Source organism: Geotrypetes seraphini, chromosome 15 (genome assembly GCF_902459505.1).
Source record: "Geotrypetes seraphini chromosome 15, aGeoSer1.1, whole genome shotgun sequence".
Taxonomy (NCBI): Eukaryota; Metazoa; Chordata; class Amphibia; order Gymnophiona; family Dermophiidae; genus Geotrypetes; species Geotrypetes seraphini.
The window spans coordinates 57,227,702-57,250,650 of NC_047098.1; the positions used below are offsets into that span (position 1 = coordinate 57,227,702).

Below are 22,949 nucleotides of genomic sequence, written 5' to 3' on the forward strand. Positions count from 1 at the left end.
AACTCTCTCCTCTCCAGGCCCCTAGAGGGGAGGAAGGGGGAGGGAAGACTATCTTATCCAAAAGATGCACAGGAAAACGCACCGTTAAAGACCCTTCTTCATCTCAAAAAGGGGACATATGAGCATTGCCAGCTGATTTATGGAACTTTCCTACCTTTTCTCCATAGGTAAGTAAAGCTTATTCACTACGTACCGTAAACAATGCGTAATCAACAGCCTAAAAGCAGGAGAGCAGAAGCACTGCCGCGGGGGGGGGGGGGGGGGAGGGGGGGAAGAACAGTTTCTCTAATGCAGGCCTTACAGAGCACTTACAATTTCGGCAACCCAGCTAGCAGGAAGAGCTAACCCCGGTCAACAGAAGGGGGGAAAAAAGCAGTTTTGTGCTCTCATTCCAGGGAGAGTGCACTCCAAGCTCTAGAGCTGTTCCCCCCCCCCCCCCAAGCATCCCTCAGAGTGAGCACAGCAAAGTAAACAAGCGGCTCGTATAAATTACCCTGCAATACAATGGCAGTGCTGAGCGCTGGGACGACACAAATCAAGAGGAACATTTCAATGCATGAAGTTTCCCTGCACGATAAAGGACCCTTGGACTTAAGGCAGGGGGATGAGGCCCCCCCCCCCCCCCCGCTGTCCTTCAGTGTAATCTAGCCATTGTTCCAAAGGGGGGTATCATTTTAGCCAAACTAATATTTGCTGGTTATTTATACGTTTACTTAGCTGTAAGTCCTCCCCCCCACTATGCATTCCTTTTTTTTTTGCCTTGAACTGGATCAATGCATGCTGGAATAAAAGTAGAATGCATTCTTCGGCAGAAGAGAGATGTGTAATAAAGAGATTATAGCACCGCGCATTACAAGTGTAAAAAAAAAAAAATCAAACAAAAAAAAATCCTGCTAAAGATAGCACCTCCTATTCTCAAAGCAGCTATTTATGCCTCTCTCTCCCCCCCCCCCTCCCCAACCAGGCCCCAGCAAAACATGTTTGACCTAGTATAAAAATGCAGAACTGTAATAAGTGACTTATACTAGTAGCGAATAAAAAAAACCAAGCAACAAAATAACGGAGTGAACGCCAAGAACAAAATCCATCAGTCTTTTTTACTAGATAAACCCCCCCCCCCCCCCCCCACAAGTGGGATTTTTCCTTCTCGGGTTCCTCTGCTTGCCATCACGGTCTTTGTTCGCACCGAGAGTGAATGATTCTCCGCTCTCTCGTGGTTGTTTTTTTTCCCTATTCCAATTCCAACACCTGTTTCGTTTCATTCATTCATTCAACAGAGACCAAAATCTGCTCCGCCAAATCCAAGACGAAAGAGTTAAAACAAAGAAATAGCACTGCAGGCAGGGCTGGCAATATACACCTAGAAATGCATGCAGTGAAGTTGGATTGTTTATTACATTCGTATAATACATGTTTTTCTTTAGATTCCTCCTGACCGGTTTCAAGCAACCGGAATCAAACCAGTGAAACTGACACCAGGGAACATCCGACCATCGAGGGGGGGGGGGGGGGGTTCCACTCTGCTTTTCTTCCACTTACCTCGTCTTGGACGACAAAAACGCAAGTTTGATTAATCCATAGGTAAAGAACTGGACGTTTTCCTTGGCTATGCTCGCTACTTTTAACCTGTGCTCTAGAATGTGCAGTTCCATCTTTTCCTTTTTCTCATTTGTAGTTCATCTATTTTTAGGTTTAATTCTTATTAGTGGAAATAATGCTGCCGCTTTACGGGTCGCCGACAAGGCGGAGCGGAGAATGAAAGTTAAGAGGGGTCGGCCATGGACCTTTTCAAACGATAACAGCCCCCCCCAAAAAATAAAAAAAAAGCTCAAGCGGGGAGCAGAAAAGCGACCGACTCCGAAGCTCCGGGAGTTGGAAGAGGCTCAGACACGGCAGAGGCTCCAGAGTGCAGAAGCAGCTGGTGCTATAGTGTAACAAACAACTTGCCACTCAAAACGCCGCCGCACTGCGCATGTCCCCCAGGCCGTCAGCCCGCCGGGAAATGTAGTCTTTCTGGTAGAGACCCCGCCCCCTCAGCAATCGCCCACATCCTCCTCGGAGTCCCTCGACTGGCGGCCATCTAGCGGGTGTTCTTTGAATGGCACTCTGCTGACTCGGCTTCCTTTGTCAGGGAGCTGTTGTTTTTCTTCGGTTAAAAAAAAAAAAAAAAAAAAGAAGTAACACCAGGGAGAGCAGATGATTCCTAATCATCAAGAATGGGTTGATTTACTTTTTTTTTTTTTGTGCGAAATGGACATGAGAAGGATTCATTAGAAACAGAACTTGGATCTCTCTCGTTTTGGTGTTTCTTTTTTTTTTTTTTTTTAAAGGTAGATCTAAACAAAGACAAAATAAACAACCTGCCTAAACTGAAAATTTGAACCAAGTGCATGTGAGAGTAAAGCATAAGGATATAAACAGTGCACACAGATAGAAAACAGAAGCCAAATAAAAGGGCAGAGAAATGGAAGAAGGGCCATAAATCTGGCCAGGGGATCTGGAGATTTCTCCCGTTGCCCATATGGGTCCCTATCAAGCGTTGCAGTCAGTGTTTGCTTTATACACTGGCCATGACATTTAAGTAAAATTCCAGTCACTATCTACTCCCCAGATAGTGACTGGTGCTGAATATATGTGGAAAGCAGTGACCGCTGCTAGCTCCATACATATGTTCAGCTGCTAGTCATATAATAACTGAGGTTTCCCTTAGGATTGCCTAAATTAATCCACTTAGCTATACAGATAACCCTGGGTTCTATAAAGCTGCACACCCTAATTTCCAATTAGTGCTTATATGTGGACACTTATCATAGATATGTTCTAACTGGCCTTAAGTACCAATAAATAATAACCCTTAAGTGGCATTAATTGGTGCTAGGGTTAGATGGAACATTGGTCTGATCCAGTATGGCTTCTTATACAAACATGGGGGAAGTCACTGGGTGAGATTCTGCATGGAATCTTGATACTCTTTGGGATTCCAGAATGTTGCTACTATTTATAAGAACATAAGAATAGCCTTACTGGGTCAAACCAATGGTCCATCAAACCCAGTAGCCTGTTCTCATGTGGGCCAATCCAGGTCACTAGTACCTGGCCAAAACCCAAGGAGTAGCAATATTCCATGCTACCGATCCAGGGCAAGCAGTGGCTTCCCCCATGTCTTTCTCAATAACAGACTATGGACTTTTCCTCCAGGAACTTGTCCAAACCTTTCTTAAAACCAGCTATGCAATCCGCTCGTACCACAACCTCTGGCAATGCGTTCCAGAGCTTAACTATTCTCTGAATGAAAAATTGATCCACTTGTACCCGTTCTACTCCACTCAGGATTTTGTAGACTTCAATCCTATCTCCCCTCAGCCGTCTCTTTTCCAAGCTGAAGAGCTCTAACTGTTTTAGTCTTTCCTCATACGAGAGTTTATCATCTTGGTCGCTCTTCTTTGAACCTTTTCTAGCGCCACTATATCTTTCTTGAGATAAGGAGACCAGAATTGAACGCAATACTCTATATGAGGTCGCACCATAGAGCAATACAGGGGCATTATAACATTTTTAGTCTTGTTAACCATCCCTTTTTTAATAATTCCTAGCATCCTGTTTGCTTTTTTGGCCACCACTGCACATTGGGCGGAAGGTTTCATCGTATTGTCTATGATGATAACCAGATCCTTTTCTTGGGCGCTAATCTCCTAAGTGGACCCTAACATTCGGTAACTGTGATTCAGGTTATTCTTCCCAATGTGCATCACACTGCATTTGTCCACATTAAATTTCATATGCCATTTGGACGCCCAGTCTTCCAATTTCCTAAGGATTTTTTTATAATCCGCATGCGTTTTAACAACTTTGAACTTTGGTTTCTGCCAGGTGTAAGTGACCTGGAATGGCCACTGTGGGCTAGATGGACCACTGGTTTGACCCAGTATGGCAATTCTTATGTTCTATAAATTTAAGGCCCAATATTCAAACCAGAGGAGTTAGCCAGGCTGACTCCTGTGGTTGGCGCTGAGCTTGGTTATTCAATGCCGGACCATTTCTGGTGACTGGCATTAAATATCCAGTCTATTTTTGGCTGCTAAGAACTTAGCCAGCCGTGTCAGTATTCAGCGTTGGCCAGCTAAGTTTATAGTGGCTACAGAGAGAGCAGGCCGCTCGATTTAACTGGCCAGTGGTCTGAATTTTGCGGACAGCTTCCTAAGTCACGCAACATAGCCAGCTATCTGTTAGCTGCTAATATTTTGCGACCATCCCACATTGAATATTAGCACTTAGGCAGCTATATGCTATTTAACTGGCCAGTAGCCATTCCTGGCCAGTTAAATAGTGCTGAATATCAGGCGGTTAGCACCTAAACGCTATAGTGCACAATCGGAAAGAGAGGGTGTAAATAGGCAGAGCAGGGGTGTGTCCTGCAGTTGCACTTGTAAGCTATAGAATACTATCAGGTGCACAACTGCCAACTTTGGACGTGACATCAGCCTTTCTTATGGCGTAAGTCCTCATGCCTAAGGTTAGATGCACGCATAACAAACTATACTGTATTCTATAATGATGTTTGTGCACAATTTTCATGATAGAATTAGTGCTTATAGTGGCTGAATATTCTCGACTATCCACAGAGTTAGGCAGAATGTCCATGCTCCTTGCTTGCTTTGCCCCAGTGCTATCTAGATGGTCTTTAATAATTTTTAGCTCTACCATCTGGATAGTGAAGCTGAAAATTGGCAGAGTCTCTGTACAGAGGTTGCAGCTTTACAGGTAAATGATATGCTTTTGAATACTGAATGGAAATTAGATGATAGATAAAACAGTAAGGAAAGTAAAGGGCTGGTTGATATGGAGGACGGTGGAAGGAAGGGGGATAAAGATAGACACAGATGGGGCAAAACCATCACTGGCTTACTTGTTCAATGGAAATTAAGTGGGAAAACAAATCATATATCTACTACCAGCCAATGACGGGAATAAAAATTCCTCACCTCTGCAGAAAAAGGGCTATAGCCTGATATCTTCACTTGTCACTGCAAACCTTCTCTGTAGCTCCAGGTCCTGTGGTTTCTTATTTATCACATAATCTATTTTCAGGTGATTGTATCTGTTCAGAGCAGCACAATAGCCCATAAGAATTACAAATCTGAATTAGAATTACCTTCTTTCTAGCTACTGAATGAAAAACTGCATGTTTTCCCTGCTTTCCCACTTTCTTTGGGAAGGGGAAGGATTCTCCAGATACTTTTTTATTAACTCCTTACACTTCCATCCCTATAGCAGTATCACCTCTTCCTTTTTAATATTCCCTTGAGATTATACTGTACAGTGGTCTTTTCATCCTGCTGTGAACCTGATGGGGCTGCTACCAAGGATTAATACTATATTAGGCCCTAGGCAAGCTTACTCATATATTTGTGACCCCCCCCACCCCGGATTTCCCCTTTCCCTTCCCCCCCTGATTTACTTCATTTATCAGCTTTGCCCCCCCCCTCCCCTCCAACATTTCACTTCTTCAGAATTAGCAGGGAAAGTGCAGAGTCTATCTGTGAGCCTGGTGGCAGTAATAATTTGTGAGTGGGCAGGAGTCAAGCACATATTGGCTGAGCGGTAGACTTCAGAGGGTGGTGGTGAACGGTACCCCATCCGAAGCGTCGGACGTGATCAGTGGAGTGCCGCAGGGCTCAGTCCTGGGCCCGATTCTATTTAACTTATTCATTAGAGATATGACACAAGGACTTAAAGGAAGGGTATCACTATTCGCCGACGACGCCAAACTTTGCAACATAGTAGGCAAAAGCTTATTACCTGATAATATGACACACGACCTACTGCTGCTGGAACGATGGTCAACTACTTGGCAGTTAGGCTTCAATGCTAAAAATGCAAGATAATGCACCTGGGTAAGAGAAAACCGCGTAGAACTTATGTACTAAATGGTAATTCCGGAGGACTGGAAGATAGCGAATGTTACACCGATCTTCAAAAAAGGATCGAGAGGCGACCCGGGAAACTAAAGACCGGTGAGCTTAACCTCTGTTCCGGGGAAGATGGCCGAATCACTGATCAGGGAAGGTATCAATGAGCATATAGGAAAACATAATCTGATGAGATCAAGCCAGCATGGTTTCTGTAAAGGCCGATCATGCCAGACGAATCTACATTTCTTTGAGGGGATAAGTAAACAATTGGACCAAGGTGACCCCGTAGACATCGTATATCTAGATTTCCAAAAAGCCTTCGACAAGGTGCCCCATGAACGCCTATTGAAGAAACTGTGGAGTCACGGGGTGGAAGGGGACGTGCACAGATGGATCAAAAATTGGCTGGCGGCCAGGAAGCAAAGGGTAGGAGTAAAGGGGCACTACTCTGACTGGACAGGGGTCACAAGTGGTGTTCCGCAAGGGTCAGTGCTGGAACCACTGCTGTTCAATATATTTATTAATGATCTAGAAACGGGGACGAAGTGCGAAGTTATCAAGTTCGCAGATGACACAAAACTCTCCAGCAGGGTCAGAACTGTTGAGGAATGCATAGAACTGCAGAGCGACCTGAACAAACTGAGTGAGTGGGCAAAAAATTGGCAGATGAGCTTCAATGTGGAGAAATGTAAGGTCTTGCACATAGGGAAGGGGAACTCCATGTACAGCTATACGATGGGAGGGAGGGTACTCGGGGAAGGCAGCCAAGAAAAAGATCTGGGGGTATTGGTGGATAACACAATGAAGCCGGCGGCGCAATGTGCAGCGGCCTCAAAAAAAGCAAGCAGAATGTTGGGCATTATCAAAAAAAGGTATCACTACCAGAACGAAGGAAGTTATCCTGCCACTGTATCGAGCAATGGTGCACCCACATCTGTAATACTGCATCCAGTACTGGTCGCCATACCTCAAGAAGGACATGGCAATACTCGAGAGGGTCCAGAGGAGAGCAACGAGGATGATAAAGGGTATGGAGAACCTTTCATATGCCGAATGGTTAGACAGGCTGGGGCTCTTTACCCTGGAAAAGCGGAGACTGAGAGGGGACATGATAGAGACTTATAAAATCATGAAAGGCATAGAGAAGGTGGAGAGGGACAGATTCTTTAGACTAGCAGGGACAACTAAAACAAGAGGTCATCCAGAAAAACTGAGAGGAGACAGATTCATAACAAATGCAAGGAAGTTCTTCTTCACTCAACGGGTGGTAGACACCTGGAACGCGCTTCCCGGAGAGGTGATAAGACAGAGTACAATTCTGGGGTTCAAAAAGGGACTGGATGACTTCCTGGAAGCGAATGGGATAACAGGGTACAGATAGAGGTTTACCTTACAGGACATTGAGCGAATAGGGTATGGACATTTTAGGTTAGGTAGGGAAAACTTTCAGGTCATGGACCTGTAGGGCCGCCGCAGGAGCGGACTGCCGGGCATGATGGACCCCTGGTCTGACCCGGCAGAGGCAATGCTTATGTTCTTATGTGAGACCTTGGTTAGGACCACGGCGGAACGCGATCTAGGGGTGATCATTAGTGAGGACATGAAGGCTGCCAATCAAGTGGAGAAGGCTTCCTCCAGGGCAAGACAAATGATGGGATGTATCCGCAGAGGTTTCGTCAGCAGGAGACCTGAAGTCATGATGCCGTTGTACAGATCCATGGTGAGGCCTCACTTGGAGTACTGTGTTCAGTTTTGGAGACCACACTACCGAAAGGACGTGCTGTGGATCGAGTCGGTTCAGCGAATGGCCACCAGGATGATCTTGGGACTCAAGGATCTCTCGTATGAAGAAAGACTAAAAAAATTGCGGCTGTACTCACTTGAGGAAAGAAGAGAATGGGGAGACATGGTTGAAACGTATAAGTACATCACGGGACGTATCGAGTCGGAAGATGATATCTTCTGGCTCATGGGACCCTCGACCACCAGAGGGCATCCGCTGAAAATCAGGGGAGGGAAGTTTCATGGCGACTCCGGGAAGTACTTCTTCACCGAAAGAGTGGTGGATCATTGGAACAGACTCCCACTGCAGGTGATTGAGGCCAGCAGCGTGACGGATTTTAAGAGAAAATGGGATACTTACGTGGGATCTTTAAGGGAGTGAATTCAGGGGGGGGGGATACTAGGAATGGGCAGACTTGGTGGGCTATAGCCCTTTTCTGCCGCTTTTTTTCTATGTTTCTATATCTCAAATGGAGAGGCTTAATGGTTACAGCTGAAGAGCCGCCAAGTTACCCAGTTCCAGCAGGGAGATTCTGAACTAGTCCTGGATTTCTGCAACTCTATCTTGGTACATTATAGGACAGTGCACTTCTCCCTCCCTATTCGTGGTTTCGACTATTCATGGTTTTTTGGCCCGAGCCTCGCTTGGAGGAAGCCCACATTGACCAGAACCAGCCACGGGACTTGGATCGGGGGGAGGAGGAGGGGTGATCCAAGGAGGAGGAGGCAATCGGAAGCGAGCAGCCGCCCCAGAAGCATAGCCCTCATCTGTGGACGCAGCTCCGGTGGCAACTTCATGCATGGACCTTACCTGGTGGTCTAGCAGTGACACGGGGCAGGAGCGATCTTCCTACACTCCTGCCCCGTGCAGAGCCATGCTTTGAGTTTCCATGGTCTCACGAGACTATAACGGGAACTCCCGTTGTAGTCTCGTGAGACCACAGGAACTCACAGCACAGTGCACAGCATGGCTCTGCATGGGGCAGGAAAGTAGGAAGATCGCTCCTGCCCCGCATCACCACTAGACCACCAGATAAGGTCCAGGAGTGGGTCAGAGTCGGCCCAAAAAGTTATTCGGCAATTTTCCTTATTCGCGGGCTGGCTTTGCCCCTTACCCATGCCAATATGGAGGGAGGAGTGTGTATCGCAACTGTGTACAGCGGCACACCAGTGTGCCTCCTGAGATTTCAGGTGTGCTGCGGTACACTGGGGAAGAGGAGAGGCGCCAGCACTGGCTGACTGTCTATAGGACGTAGACAAACTCTACGGCATTTCTTCTCTCTGCCAGCCCTTCTCTCCAGCGCAGGTCCTTCTCTCGATGCAAGGCCTGTTTGAAGGGCCTTTGCGCATGTGCTGATGTTGGCGAGCTGACATCACGCATATGCATGACATCATCATGCCAACACCAGCACACATCCGGGTGTCTCAAGTTGGGGACACTAGGTTTAGTGTGCCCTGGCTCAAAAAAGTTTGCAAGACACTGTTATAGGATGTGAAGTGCTGGTGAAGTATCAGGGACTACAAACAGCACACTGAATGGGGATTTAGATTCAATCACTGGATTGTCTAAAAAGTCTCCATCCTAGAGTTGGATAACTTGGCAACTATGACAGAGGGACAAATTTTTTCCCATCCTTGCAGGAACTCAATTTCCCCATTCCATCCCCGTGAGTTTTGTCTCATCCGCAAATTTAATCACCTCACTCGTCGTACCAATCTCCAGATCATTTATAAAGATGTTGAAGAGCACGGATCCAAACACCAAGCCCTGCGGCACCCCACTGGTGACGCTCTTCCAGTCCGAGTATTGTCCATTTACCCCATTCTCTGTTTCCAATGCTCCAGCCAGTTTTTAATCCATGTGAGTATTTCACCCTCGATTCCATGGCTCACAATTTTCCAAAGTAGTCGTTCATGCGGAATCTTGTCAAACGCCTTCTGAAAATCCAGATATACAATGTCGACTGGGTTGCCCTTGTCTATCTGCCTGTTTACTCCCTCAAAGAAGTGCAGCAAGTTCGTCAAATACGATCTGCCTTTGCTAAAATCGTGCTGACTGGTCCTCATCAGCTCATGTCTGTCAAGGTGATCAATGATGTGGTCCTTTATTAGCGCCTCTACCATCTTACCCAGTACCGAGGTCAGACTCACCGGTCTTTAGTTTCCCGGATCTCCCCTCAAACCTTTCTTGAAGATCGGCGTAACATTCACCACCTTCCAGTCTTCTGGAATCTTTCCCAATTCGATCGACAGATTGGCTATTAGTTGAAGTATTTCAGCTATGGTCCCTTTCAGTTCCTTGATGACCCTCGGATGGATGCCATCTGGTCCCTGGGATTTATCACTCTTAAGCCTATCAATCTGCCTACATACCTCCTCTAGACTGACTGTCAATCATGTCAGCTTTCCATCTTCGTTTCCAGCATATAGCCTGATGGGTTCCAGTATACTGTGTTAATTTTCTTCAAGTTTCAAGTTTAATAGTGTTTGATTTTACGCAATGTCATATAATTCAATGCGTATAACATGTATCCATTATATAAAAGAAAACAGGGTGGACAAAATAAAATAAAATAAGACAATACATACATATCATTTTTGTTCTATTACAAACTGATACAAACTGGTACAAATGGATGATGGGAGGGACTACAATTTATAAAAAAGGGGAACATTTTAGGTAAGAACACAAAGGATGGGATCACTTGAGGAAGGCATAAAATGAATAAGATGAAGATATTTTAATAGTTTGTATAGATTTAGTTTTATTGAACAGACTATGTGATATTGACCTCTTTATAGAAAAGAGATTTTAGGGATGCTTAAATTTTTTTTTTTTTTTATTTGATGACCTATTTGTTTAATGCATTAGGGTCAAGATATTGTATTTAATTAATTATTCTATCTATATATTGAATGCATCTTTATAAAGGAAACCTTTTAAGGCGCGCTTAAATTTATCTAAGGATGGTTCGCCACTTAAGTAAATTGGCAAATTGTTCCACTGCTGGGGAGCTAATACTGAAAAGATGGTTGCTCTTCTGGTCCCAATTATTTTCAAAGAAGGAATACTTAGTAAATGTTGTTGTGTTGATCTGAGTGTCCTAAATGGAGAGTAAGGTATTAAGAGTCGGTTCAAGAATATCGGCATATGCGATTGTTGAATTTTAAATGTTAGTAGTATTATTTTAAATGTTATTCTATGTGAAATAGGTAACCAGTGTGCAGCTTGTAAGAGTGGTACCCCGGTTAGAGGATGCAAACTAAAAAAACACCATGAGCATCTTCTCTCACATCAGGCTGCTCTATGGGGTAAAGACCTAGAACAACTCCTATTGCCCACCACTTATGAGGTATTCAGGAAACGCCTCAAAACCCACCTATTCCTGAAATACCTAGACAGTTGACCCACTTCCCTCTTTCCCCTCCCTTGCCCTTTCTCCCCATTGTTCCCCACATCCCTTAAGTTAATTCAACTTGTACGTCAACTCAACTTGTACTCCACTAATCTTTTGTAAACCGCATAGAACTTAACGGTATTGCGGTATATAAACTGTTATTATTATGAACCATTGTGTGTTTATATTAGTGCACACATTTGCACCTAAAGAGGGTGCCCTTTATGCAAATAGTCTGCAACAACAAGAGGCTACAAAATCACAAAGAAAATGAAAATTGCCATAAGTGACACAAGCAACACACATAATTTTATTTTCCAGCTGCCCATTCTTGAAACCTGCTGACAAACGAAGGCCATTATTCTGATGTTCTAAATGAATCTCATGTGCTAAGCTGAACACCTAGTGGTGGCTATACAGTATCCCTAGACCAGGGATCTCAAAGTCCCTCCTTGAGGGCCGCAATCCAGTCGGGTTTTCAGGATTTCCCCAATGAATATGCATTGAAAGCAGTGCATGCACATAGATCTCATGCATATTCATTGGGGAAATCCTGAAAACCCGACTGGATTGCGGCCCTCAAGGAGAGACTTTGAGACCCCTGCCCTAGACGAATCTTTATTGAATTCATTGTCTCCAACCTTCCTTCCCCTCCAGGTAGTTGTTAGCGAAGGCTCAGGAATCATTCCTTTACTAGGTGTTGGTTTATCATTCAACTGGAGGGAACCACAGGCTGGGAAGGGGAGGAAAGAAAACACTGACTATAAATGAAACCAAAAAGAAATATTTTAGAGCTGTCAAAACACACGTCAAGTTAATGTTGGTAAATTGTAAACAAATGTATACACTATTTCCTAATTTCAGCACTAATTATTCTTTTTGATTGCATTCTGTCATAATATTTTCCTCTCTTTTTGGCTAAGGTTTCTGACAGATTGCTACATCCAGCAGTCAGTGAGTTAAGTGAGGATGGATGCAAACTGGGACTGAGGAGCAGGGAAAAAATACAGACCTAAACTGGTTGACTTAAACTTACTGGCCTGGCTAATTCCTGATTTTTAGACTGGATTAAGTGCTGAAACATGAAGTTTAATTGGAGTTGCTGGCACAGAATATGATTATATAATTAACTTGTCTCGGTTTGGGGTTAGATTTGTGTGACAGTCTCAGTAAGTCAGATTTCTCATGGCCTGTATTTGAGCGCGATGTTTGTGTTTAGTATTTCCTGATTGGAGTCTTAAAGTTTGAAATCTATTACCTAGACAAGCTCATCTGAACTCAAGGAAACATGGGACAAGCATAGAGGAGCTAAAGGAGAGGAAGGGATGGTAGAGATTAATAATTGGTGTGAATGGACAGATATGGGTCCGCGTTAGCCATTTAACGCGTCCATAGACTATAATAGATGAGTTAGCATTTAGCGTCTTAGTAAGAGGACCCCATAGTCATTATCTAATATAATACACAATTTGTTGATCGCACTAATACCAAATAGGTTCAAGGCAATTTACAGTAATAAGAAATAGTGGCGTAGTAAGGGTGAGCCTGCCTGGGGCGGTGGTGCCTCTCCATCGCCCTCTTCCCCACCCACCCTTGCCGCAAATGCACTCCCTTCCCTTTCCTCATCCCTTTTTAACTTTTCCGGCGTGAGCAGCATGCCAATGTTTGTGTCGGCTCGCCGTTTGACATCACTTCCTAGATGCGAGTCCCGGAAGTGACATCAGAGAGAGTGATGATGCTGATGCAGGCAGCAACAACTCACGCTGGGGAAGTAAAAAAGGTACGAGGGAAGGCAAGGGTGCACGCGTGCAGCAAGGAGAAGAGTGGGGGGGGGGAGGTGGAGAGGAAGAGGGGTGCCGCACCCGGGGGTGGACCCCTCCCCCATATCCCCATTACTATGCCATTGATAAGAAGCCATATATAATTGATGGGAACGTACATAAACCAATTAGAATTCACATTAAATCAAACTAAAATAAAATATTCTAGTCAATATCACATTTAAAAAATCTTCAACTTTATACGGAAACTGAGTTCAGTTCTTATTTGCAGCAGCAAATTGTTTCAAACAGAGATTGCAGCATAGATGAATGAAGAATTAAACTGATGTTTAAATTGCAAATCTCTAAATGACAGAGAGTACAATAAAAGTGTACCACTTAACCTAGCAGAAGAAAAATGTAACTGAATGAAAGACAAAATAAGATGATCAGATGAATGGAGCGTTTTTATAGACGGCATGCCCCCCCCCCCCCCCCCCCTTTTATTTTCTCCTCTTGTTTGATTGCATAGGTTTTTTCTACTGTGGTGACCAAGCTGACTTAATGACAGATTTTAAATTCCTCCCCGTTATTTTTCTTCTCTTCTTCTTACATTTGTTCTTGTTAAAATTTGACTGAGTTCAAAGAAGCGTGGGATGAACACAGAAGATTTAGAATCAGAAAATAATATTAAAGATTGAACTAGGCCAGTTACTGGGCAGACTTGCACGGTCTGTGTCTGTATATGGCCGTTTGGTGGAGGATGGGCAGGGGAGGGCTTCAATGGCTGGGAGGGTGTAGATGGGCTGGAGTAGGTTTTAATGGAGATTTCGGCAGTAGGAACCCAAGCACAGTACTGGGTAGAGCTTTGGATTCTCGCCCAGAAATAGCTAAGAAGAAAAATTACAAAAATAAAATTACAAAAAAAAAAATAAAATTTAAATTGAATCAGGTTGGGCAGACTGGATGGACCATTCGGTTCTTTATCTGCCGTCATCTACTATGTTACTATGTTACTATGTATTTCATATTATAGTTGTACTTAAATGTGATTGATTTGTCTGGTTTATGAGAAGATTTTATTATTTTATTTATTCATTTATTTTTCCCTACACTCTGATTCTCTTTCTGCTCTTATTCCCTTCTCTTCTTTTTTATTTTTATTTGTAATTTGAACTCAATATTTCTCATCATTACTTTCAGGCACCTTAGCACAGATTGTGATCCCTATCTGGGAACAGATAGGGAGATTTTGTGTACCATACTTCCTCATGATTTAACCAATTTCAATGTTAATAATTTATTCTTGATTATTCTTTTGTACACCGCCATGAACCGAAAGGCATAGGTGCGGTATATAAATAAAGAATTATGTTATGTTATATGTTATGGATCCCTTTCTTTTTTATTTATTGAACATATGTTTTAACTGTGAGCTGCAGAGAACTGTTGTAAGCTTCTGTGGGATATCAAATTTTAATAAATATATATGTGGAGAATCAAACAGGCAAATCAACCCACGGTAAGTATACAACAAGAGAAAAGTGGGAAAGAAACTGCACATCAGACCGGGATATAGCGAAATTTATTGGATGCATTCAACTATTACAATGTAAAACCTATAAAATACCAAACTATCTTATGGTTCCTTCCAGGCCTGACATGGTCTGTGTTTTGGTTTCAAAGAGGAACATAACAATTGCCGGTGCTGGGTCATACCAGTGGTCCATCGCGCCCAACAGCCTGCTCACACGGCGGCCCCCAGTGCCCTAACCATGACCAGCCTCACCTGCGTACATTCCGGTTCAGCAGAAACTGGTCTAGCTTTGTCTTGAATCCCTGGAGGGTGTTTTCCCCTATAACAGCCTCCGGAACAGCGTTCCAGTTTTCTACCACTCTCTGGGTGAAGAAGAACTTCCTTACATTTGTACGGAATCTATCCCCTTTTAACTTCAGAGAGTGCCCTCTCGTTCTCTCCACCTTGGAGAGGGTGAACAACCTATCCTTATCTACTAAGTCTATTCCCTTCATTATCTTGAATGTTTCGATCATGTGCCTTCTCAGTCTCTCCTCTTTTCAAGGGAGAAGAGGCCCGGTTTCTCCAATCTCTCACTGTACAGCAACTCCTCCAGCCCCTTAACCATTTTAGTTGCTCTTCTCTGGACCCTTTCGAGTAGTACCGTGTCTTTCTTCATATTCCAGTGCTGGACGCAGTATTCCAGGTGAGGGCATACCATGGCCCGGTACAGCGACATGATAACCTTCTCCAATCTGTTTGTGATCACCCTTCTTAATCCTTCCTAGCATTCTGTTCGCCCTTTTCGCCACAGCCTGCCTCAGGGGTATAGATATAAAATGAAACCAAAGGCATTCGATAAATAACTGTAAAAATATGCAACAAAGATTTCCAAATCATGACTATATAAAAAAACATTCCTTAGTAAATGAACAACATAAAATGCATAAAGAAATTAACCTATTAAACAGAACCAATCAAAAATGTCTGTATTTGCTTTGTACCTTGAGCCGAGCTGCCTACCTTCTTTAAGCGATGCCTCTGAATGTACTTTTTCTCTGTTATGTTTGCTTGCTTCAATAAAAACATTTCAAACAAACAAAAAAAAATGGTAAAATAACAGCACAGTCTTACAGATCATACATATGAAATTAGTATAAGAACAACATAAAAGATGTGTATATATATTTATATATATATATATATACATACATACACACAGTACTATATATACCGTATTTTCACGCATATAACGCGCGCGTTATACACGATTTTACAAACCGTGCATAACATTGCACATTATACGCGTGAGTGCGTTGTACAATTTTTTTTTACATAGTTCCCCCCCCCAACGTCCGATTCACCCCCCCGCAGGACCGTTCGCATCCCCACACCGAAGGACCGCTCGCACGCACCCGCACCCCCACTCCGAAGGACCGCTCGCACGCACTCCTACCCGCACCCCCACCCTGAAGGACCGCTCGCACCCCCACAGCCTCCTGACCCCCCCCCCCATCATGTAGACGCTCCTACCGGTATCCTGCTGCTTCCTCTTGGCGGTCCCGGCCCTTCTGTGAGCCCTGCGCCTGCGCTGCTTCCTCTTCCGGCGGTCCCGCCCTTTCTCTGACGTCAGGGGCCCAGGGTGGGGTTGTTGGGCGGTGCCTCCTCCTGAGGGGGTGCCTGCGCTTCTGCTTGACAAGAGGGAAACAGGATACAGTCAGGTATGTAAATAACACTTTTGAACATGACATTCTTTACTACTTTATTTTCTTCAAATGCTAATAACAGGACACACAGAGCACGTACTCCACTGTAAACATCAAAATGTAGCGTAAGTGAGGCAAGTAGAAGACCATAAAGCCATTGTGACATAACAGAGGAGGGTGGCTGTTATGATATCACAATAGTGGCTTTTCCGCAGATGTTATGATTAAGAATGGTTTACCGCTACTCAAGCATTTTCATCTCTTTATTCTGGTAGGCTGATCACAAAGAGCCACACTCTGGACTCTCATTACTCACCAGTTTTGGCGCGCATTTCCTCCCTCACCCCCTCAAGGAAGGCGCGCTCCTGCCACCTCAGCAGACGACCCCGTTTCCTGAGATCCTCAACCTGGATAATGGAGGGAGAGAGAGAAAGAAAGGGGAGGGAGGGATATGATGAGTGCCATATAGCACAGTGACATAACATGTTTACTTAAGTATTGACCTCTATAATCATATAAAATACGGAGTGAAAGATATGCTGGCCTCCAAGAGCCCTTATCCTCTTTGATGCCTGCCTCCACCCCCTCCTGCCACATGTTTTACATCAATGTATTCACATACTCCAGCTTTATCCCCTTTCTGTGCTGGTGGCCTCACAATCTATGTACTGTACCTTGGGACAACGGAGGGGGGAATTAAAAGTGACTTGGCCAGCATCACAAGGAGCAGTGTGGGTTTGAACCCACAACCCCAGGGTGCCAAAGCTGTAGCCTTTCAGCACTGGCCCACATTAAAGTTTGCATGACTGTATTAATCTAGTCAAGCAATATTTCCTGTCCTGGTGAGTTTACAATCATGCAGGATTCTGTAACCAGCGTTGTTTTTTGACAGATGCCGGTTACAGAATCCTGCTTTTAGGCGAAGGACTGGGCCCTCCTTCGCCTAAAAGGTCTGTGTTTGTCCATTTGGGACTTGCGCGATTTTTTGGGTTGGGAATGTGCTGTAGGGATAGACGTACTGGCAGTCTGGGCGAGTAGATTGCTGAACGTGGAGGTGACCATTCTCAAAAAAACCCATAATGATTCCAATCCTTCCACCTTGGCTGCTGTATCCAGTCTGGTCAAGTGAATGGTGTCCTTTATATATAGTGCTATTCCTCCACCCTTCTTGTGAGTCCTGTCTCTCCTATAGAGTTTGTACCCTGGCAGTACTACGTCCCATTTGTTTTCCTCGGTCCACCATGTTTCCGTTATTCCAATGATGTCTAGGTCCCCCTTTTTGGCCATGACCTCCAGTTCTCCCATTTTGGCATTTGCGTACAAGCAATTTAAGTCCTGTTTTTTTCCTTTTCCTGCTGTTGTTCCTTGTGATTGTGATTTGCTCCTCTTGCCATCCCCCTCATGGGCTGCCAGCCCCTGTGTTTCGTTTCATTCTTCCTCTTCCTGTGGTGTGTCTTTTTCATCCTCAACCTGCTCCCTCATTTCCACCTGCTCCTCTAGCTCCTACCGTTTGCTCGTTTGTTTGTTCTCTAATTTCTCTTGATCCTTGCACCCCTTCAGTTCATCTTTTATTTCTTCCCAGCATATATCCCGCTCAATATCATTATTGGATACTCTTGTCTAAACTGTCGACTTCAGCTCGACTGTTGGCTTTCCCCTTCTTCTCAGTTTAAAGCCTTTTCTATTCCTTTCCTGACGTTATTTGCCAGCAGTCTCGTTCCTTCCGTGCTCTGGTGTAGTATGTCCCTCCTGAAGAGCTTGTTCTTCCCCCAAAAAGTTGTCCAGTTCTTTACAAAGTGGAAACCTTCCTCTTTACACCATCTCCTCAGTCATGCATTTATTGCTTGTAGCTCGGTCTGCCTCTTCACATCTGCCCTCGGTACTGGCAGGATCTCTGAGAATGCTATCTTCTGTGTCCTCAGCTTCAGTTTCCTTCCCAGGATCTTGAACTGCTCAGTTAGTGTAGTCCTGCTGTAATTTCTTCACTGCTGTCTCTTCCGTCTTAGCTCCTTCCAGGATCCTCTCGATTCTGTTGGTGATGTCCTTTGTTCTTGCTCTGGGGAGACATGTCACTAGCCAGTCCTCTCTCCCTCCTGCTACGTGACTGTCCACTTCTCTCAGGATTGAGTATCCCACTATGATTGCAGATTTCCCCTTCTTCAGTTTCCTTTTTGGTCTGGTGAGTCTTTGCCTCCTCTGTTTGCTTGATTCTTCCATAAGGTCCCTTATCCTTGGTGTCTGGTTGTTCAAATCGTCCATCTGTTGGTTCCTGTCTGCGCTGCTGATGGTCCTGTTCCTCCACCTTCCTGTAGGCCTTTTTGATTAATTTCTCGAGCTCCCTTACTTGCTCCTCAATGTGGCTCTCTCTCATGGGGTCGTCAGTTGTCTTGTACAGTTTCTCCGAGATGCGTAGTCCCTCCAGCTCCTGGACCCTGTCCTGTAGCCTACCGACCTCCTTTCTCAGGCTTTCCAGGTCCTGACACCGACCACATATGTATGCCTGCCTCCCCGAGGGGAGGTAGTCGTACATATGACACTCCGTGCAGTACACTGGGAAGCTCCTCTGGGTTCCTGCTGCTTCCATTTCTCTTTCTGGTCTCTTGGTGTGTGGTGTGCGAAGGTGGTCCCTGCTGTGCAGCTAACTGAAGAAAAAGAAGAAAGAAAGAGAGAAGAAAGAAGTATTTGTGACTTACTTTGTAGGTTAATCTAGGTTAATCTGCTGGGTGGCCTGGTCTCCTGGCTCCTTCCCAAGGCTCCTTCACAAAGGCGCTCTCGCTTTTATGGGGGAGTTCAGCTGGTGACGCGGAGGGTGGGCGGAGTTATCTCTCGCCTTTCCCCTTGACTCTGCTCCTCTGACTCTGCTTTCTCTGCTTCCCCTTAGCTGGTTTCTATTCCTTTCAGCTCTCTCTGTCTGTCTCTCTGCTCCTCTCTGCTCTGTCCGCTTTCAGCTCTCTCCGCCCCTCTCTGCGCTGTCCGCTTCCAGCTCCCTCTGCTTTCCTGCCGTGATTGTTGCGGTGGGGGGTGGGCAAGTTGCTGGGGCTGCTGAGCTGATCGCGGCAGCCACGATCATCTCAGCGGCCCCTATTCGGAACGTATACCTGTTTTGACTTGGTCCAAGTCAAAACGTATAAGTTCTGACTGGGCGATCTCGTTAAACTTTTGGTTTTACTTGTAGTACGACTAAGTCTAGGTCGGCTCACCTCCCGCCCTTTCCCCTCCTCCAAAAATGCCTCTTTTTGCTTTAGGGGTTCAGAGGCAGGGTAAAGGCCTAAGCTGCTGTTAGATACATCTAAAACCAGCTTTGATTATCGGTACTCGGACAATCTGTCCTTTTGATCGTCCAAGTACCAATTTAGGTCACTTTTTGAACGTTTTTTAAAATTATGAGTCCCTTAGGCTTTATACGCGGTATATCAAATAAAATAAACTTGAAACCCGATGTTGGTCATGCACTAATAGGGAAATTAGCGCTTGGCCATTAATAGGCAAAATGGAAAATGGGGTCAATTTATGGCCTTGCTAAAAGGGGCCTCTTTTTAGTTCAGCTTAGTAAAAGGGCCCCTTAATTTGAAAAAAAGTCTTCTAAATTGTGCTTTTAACTATAAATAGTGACATGCGATAAGCCTGGAAAGTCGTGATTTATCCATTAGAGATGTTTCAGTTTCCAACTTTCTATGGGACCTGAATGTGTGATGTATGTGAGAAGTCAGAGTTATTTTTGATATTCAACAAATAGACATCCATGAAGGGAAGTGTCTGTAGAGCTCCTGCAGTGTCTAATCAAGAAACATATGTACTGAGAAAAAGAAATCAGAAAATGCAATAAAAAAATGTTCAGAACTAGAGTGAAAAAACCCCTATTGCAAGAGCACATCAGACACATTAAAACGCTTAAGCTTTCTCCCTTTAGTACAACATTAAAACTTTGCCTTTATGATCCTATATTATAAATAAAAAGCAATCTCATTATAGCACTTTATTAGACTCAGCAGTCCTGCAGAATGCCTCAAGGCTAAATATCCTTGCTGCTTGCACTTCCTTATCATCCAGTGTTTCCTCCTCCTCCTCCTTATCCAGTGTTTACAGATAGCAGGAGCTCAACAAGCTTGCTCCTGCCAGCTCAGTCTGAAAGCACCAAAGGATGCTGGTCTTGGACAGTTGTTCCCCCTTGAGTTGCAGCTATCTCATCAAAATGGCAGAGCAGTGTTTTTCATGGTCAGGCAGAGTGTGGTGGCTCCTTAATCAACACTCTCTCCCTATCACCTTTTCTCAGTGCTTGTTACTGACACTCCCGCAGGAGTAGCTGTTCTGCTTTCTTTTGTCAGTATATGACTCTCAATAGGTTTGAGTTGCTTTGTGCTAGAACTCCTGCGCCATTCATATGAGATTTATTTAGAATATTTATTATCTGCCTAAAACCTAGGTGGCTTCCAATAAAACATTTATAATCACTTGAACGAACGAACATTAAAACAAATACTACATTGTTTATATCACCCATAAGCTATAATAATGATGCAGAAAGTTCACCAAGTTCTTAGTTCTTCTTTTCAATTAAATGCCTAGATAAAAAAAAAAGTTTTTAACAATTTCCTAAACCTCAAAGCGTTATCACATACATGTAAATTCCCAGGCGTATCATTCCACAGAACTGGGCCAGCTGCTGAAAAGGAGGATTCTACTGTATCAGCATAATGCACCTCTTTGTAGGATTACCAGAAGGCACTTTGGGTTTTGAAAATCCTCCTCATATCGCATTGAGCAGGGAGGAAGTCTGTGCATGTGTGGATGCCACACGGTGACATCACATGCATGTAACATCATCGCATGGCATGCGTGCATGCATAGACTTCCTCCCTGCCCGACAGAAGCAAGAAGCTGGGGCAGGGATGGGAGGAACTGGTCGGGCCTGGGAAAATCTGGCAACCCTACCTCTTTGCATTTTCCCACATCTAACAACATCCGACTTTCAGATCTTAATGTATGTCCTGGCCTGTATTTTTATTTATTTGTTTCTTCTATTTGTGCGTCGCACATACCTATACAAGCTCTTGGCGACATTACAGAGGAAAGGGTTAGAAGAGGGTAGGGAGGACAATGGAGGGCAGGAAGATACAGGAGGAGAAGAGGTTATGAGTGATTAGGTGTCAAATAGATGAGTTTTTAGTTTCTTCCGGAATTTGGTGTTGTTAGGTTCCGTCTTAGTCATTTCAGTAAAGTCATTCCAAGTTTTTACACCTAGAAAGGTGAGCATGGAGTGGAAAACATGTTTGTATTGCAGATTTTTTGTGGAAGGGAGATTTAGAAGTATTCTGTTGAGGGTTCAGAGGAGCTGCGGAGTTTCCGTAAAGTATTCGGTGAATGATGCATAAAGTTTTGAAGGTTATTCGTGACGGGATGGGTAGCCAGTGCAGTTGCCTGATGAAGGCTGTAATCGAGTCATATTTTCTCAGGTTGAAGATTAGTCTGACAGTGGTGTTTTGGATGAGTTTCATTTTGTGAATCAGAGTGGTGTTGATTCCCATGTAGAAGGAGTTGCAGTAGTCAAGTTGTGGAAGTATCATCAGCTGTACAACTAAGGCAAAGTGGTCTTGGTGAAAGTATGGTCTGATTAATCTTAGTTGTCTCAAGGTATAGAGGGATTTCTTTCAGAGACTGGAGATTTGTGGTTCCATGGTAAATGATTCCAGGATGCAACCTAGGATTTTGGAGGATTCTTCTACAGGGAAGGTATTGTCCGATCAAAGAGTAATGCTTGTTGGTGCTGTCTGTTGGGGTGTGTGGAAGTATAGAACTTTGGTTTTAGTTGTGTTTAATTTTAGTTTGTTGGTAGTCGCCCAGTTTTGGATTCTTTCAATATTATGTGAGACTTTGTTGGTGATGTCCGAGTGATTGTTGGTTATGAGAATAAGGAGACAGATATCATCTGCGTAGGATAATATGCTCTCGTCTTCAAACTTGATGTTACCAATAGAGCTCATGAAGAGATTAAATAGGATGGGGAGAGTGGGGAGCTTTCCAGGGCTTGGAGATCTCTCTGTTCAGTTTGACAATGTATTTCCTGTTTTTCAGGAAATCTGAGAACCACTTTAGCATTGTGCCTGTTATGCCAATTTCTGACAGTTTTGTTATTAGTAGGTGGTGGTCTACTGAATCAAAGGCTGCTGAGATGTCAAATTGGAGGAGTATTGCTTGACTTCCTGTACTGAGTAGCTGTTTGGTTTTTGTGATCAAGGTGAGGAGGAGTTCTGTGCTGTGCTGTTGCCGGAATCTGAATTGGGATGGGTAGAGGCATGAGTGTTGTTCAATGTAGGTTGTGAGCTGTTTGCACAAGTGGGTCTCAATGATTTTTGTAAGGATGGGTATGCCTGCGATGGGTCTATAGTTTGAGGCTGAGGAGAGATCTGCCTTTGGTGATTTTGGTATAAGGGTGAGTGCTATTTTACCCATTGTTTCTGGCAAATGGCCTTGATTTAGGAGGTTGGTAATCCAGCTGGCGATCTATTCAGGAACAGTAGTGAGGAGATAAGAGGGACAGTTGTCTAGGGGGCTGCAGCGCATGGACAATCTAGATAGTAGTTTGTTTGTGTCTGGGTTGGACAGGTTGGAGAATGAAGTCCAGATTTGATCTGCTTTGGTAGGCTCAGTGAGGAGTTGAGATGCTTTGAGGGTGTGTATTCCGGCGGTGAGAGCTTTGGTTACCTCAGACTGAACATTTTTTATCTTATTAAGAAAGAAGCCTACTAGTTCCTGAGCTGTGATGTTGGGGTATCCAGTGGATTCTTGTTTCGGTGGGGTTGTGAGTTGTCGTACCAGATGAAATAGCTTTTTACTGTCCAACGTTTTGGTACCTAATTTGCTGGCATAGTAGTTTT

At 44.3% G+C, this 22,949-nt stretch overlaps 2 protein-coding genes across 3 annotated transcripts in view; one reads left to right on the top strand and one right to left on the bottom strand.

Annotated features, from left to right (window-relative positions):
* Positions 1-1,983, bottom strand: part of CASTOR2 (cytosolic arginine sensor for mTORC1 subunit 2) — a 138,640-nt gene extending 136,657 nt beyond the window's left edge. Inside the window, exon 1 of one of the 2 annotated variants that reach the window (XM_033922575.1) lies at positions 1,540-1,983. In XM_033922575.1, coding sequence (XP_033778466.1) covers positions 1,540-1,652 — 113 coding nt within the window. In that variant the 5' untranslated portion in view covers positions 1,653-1,983. The remainder of the gene's footprint in view (positions 1-1,539) is intronic. The other variant, XM_033922577.1, reaches the window with a different exon arrangement.
* The window catches only part of C15H11orf54 (chromosome 15 C11orf54 homolog), an 89,009-nt gene continuing 66,070 nt past the window's right edge, over positions 11-22,949 (top strand). The window contains exon 1 of the mRNA XM_033922580.1: positions 11-167. The gene's annotated coding sequence lies outside the window, so the exon portion shown is untranslated. The remainder of the gene's footprint in view (positions 168-22,949) is intronic.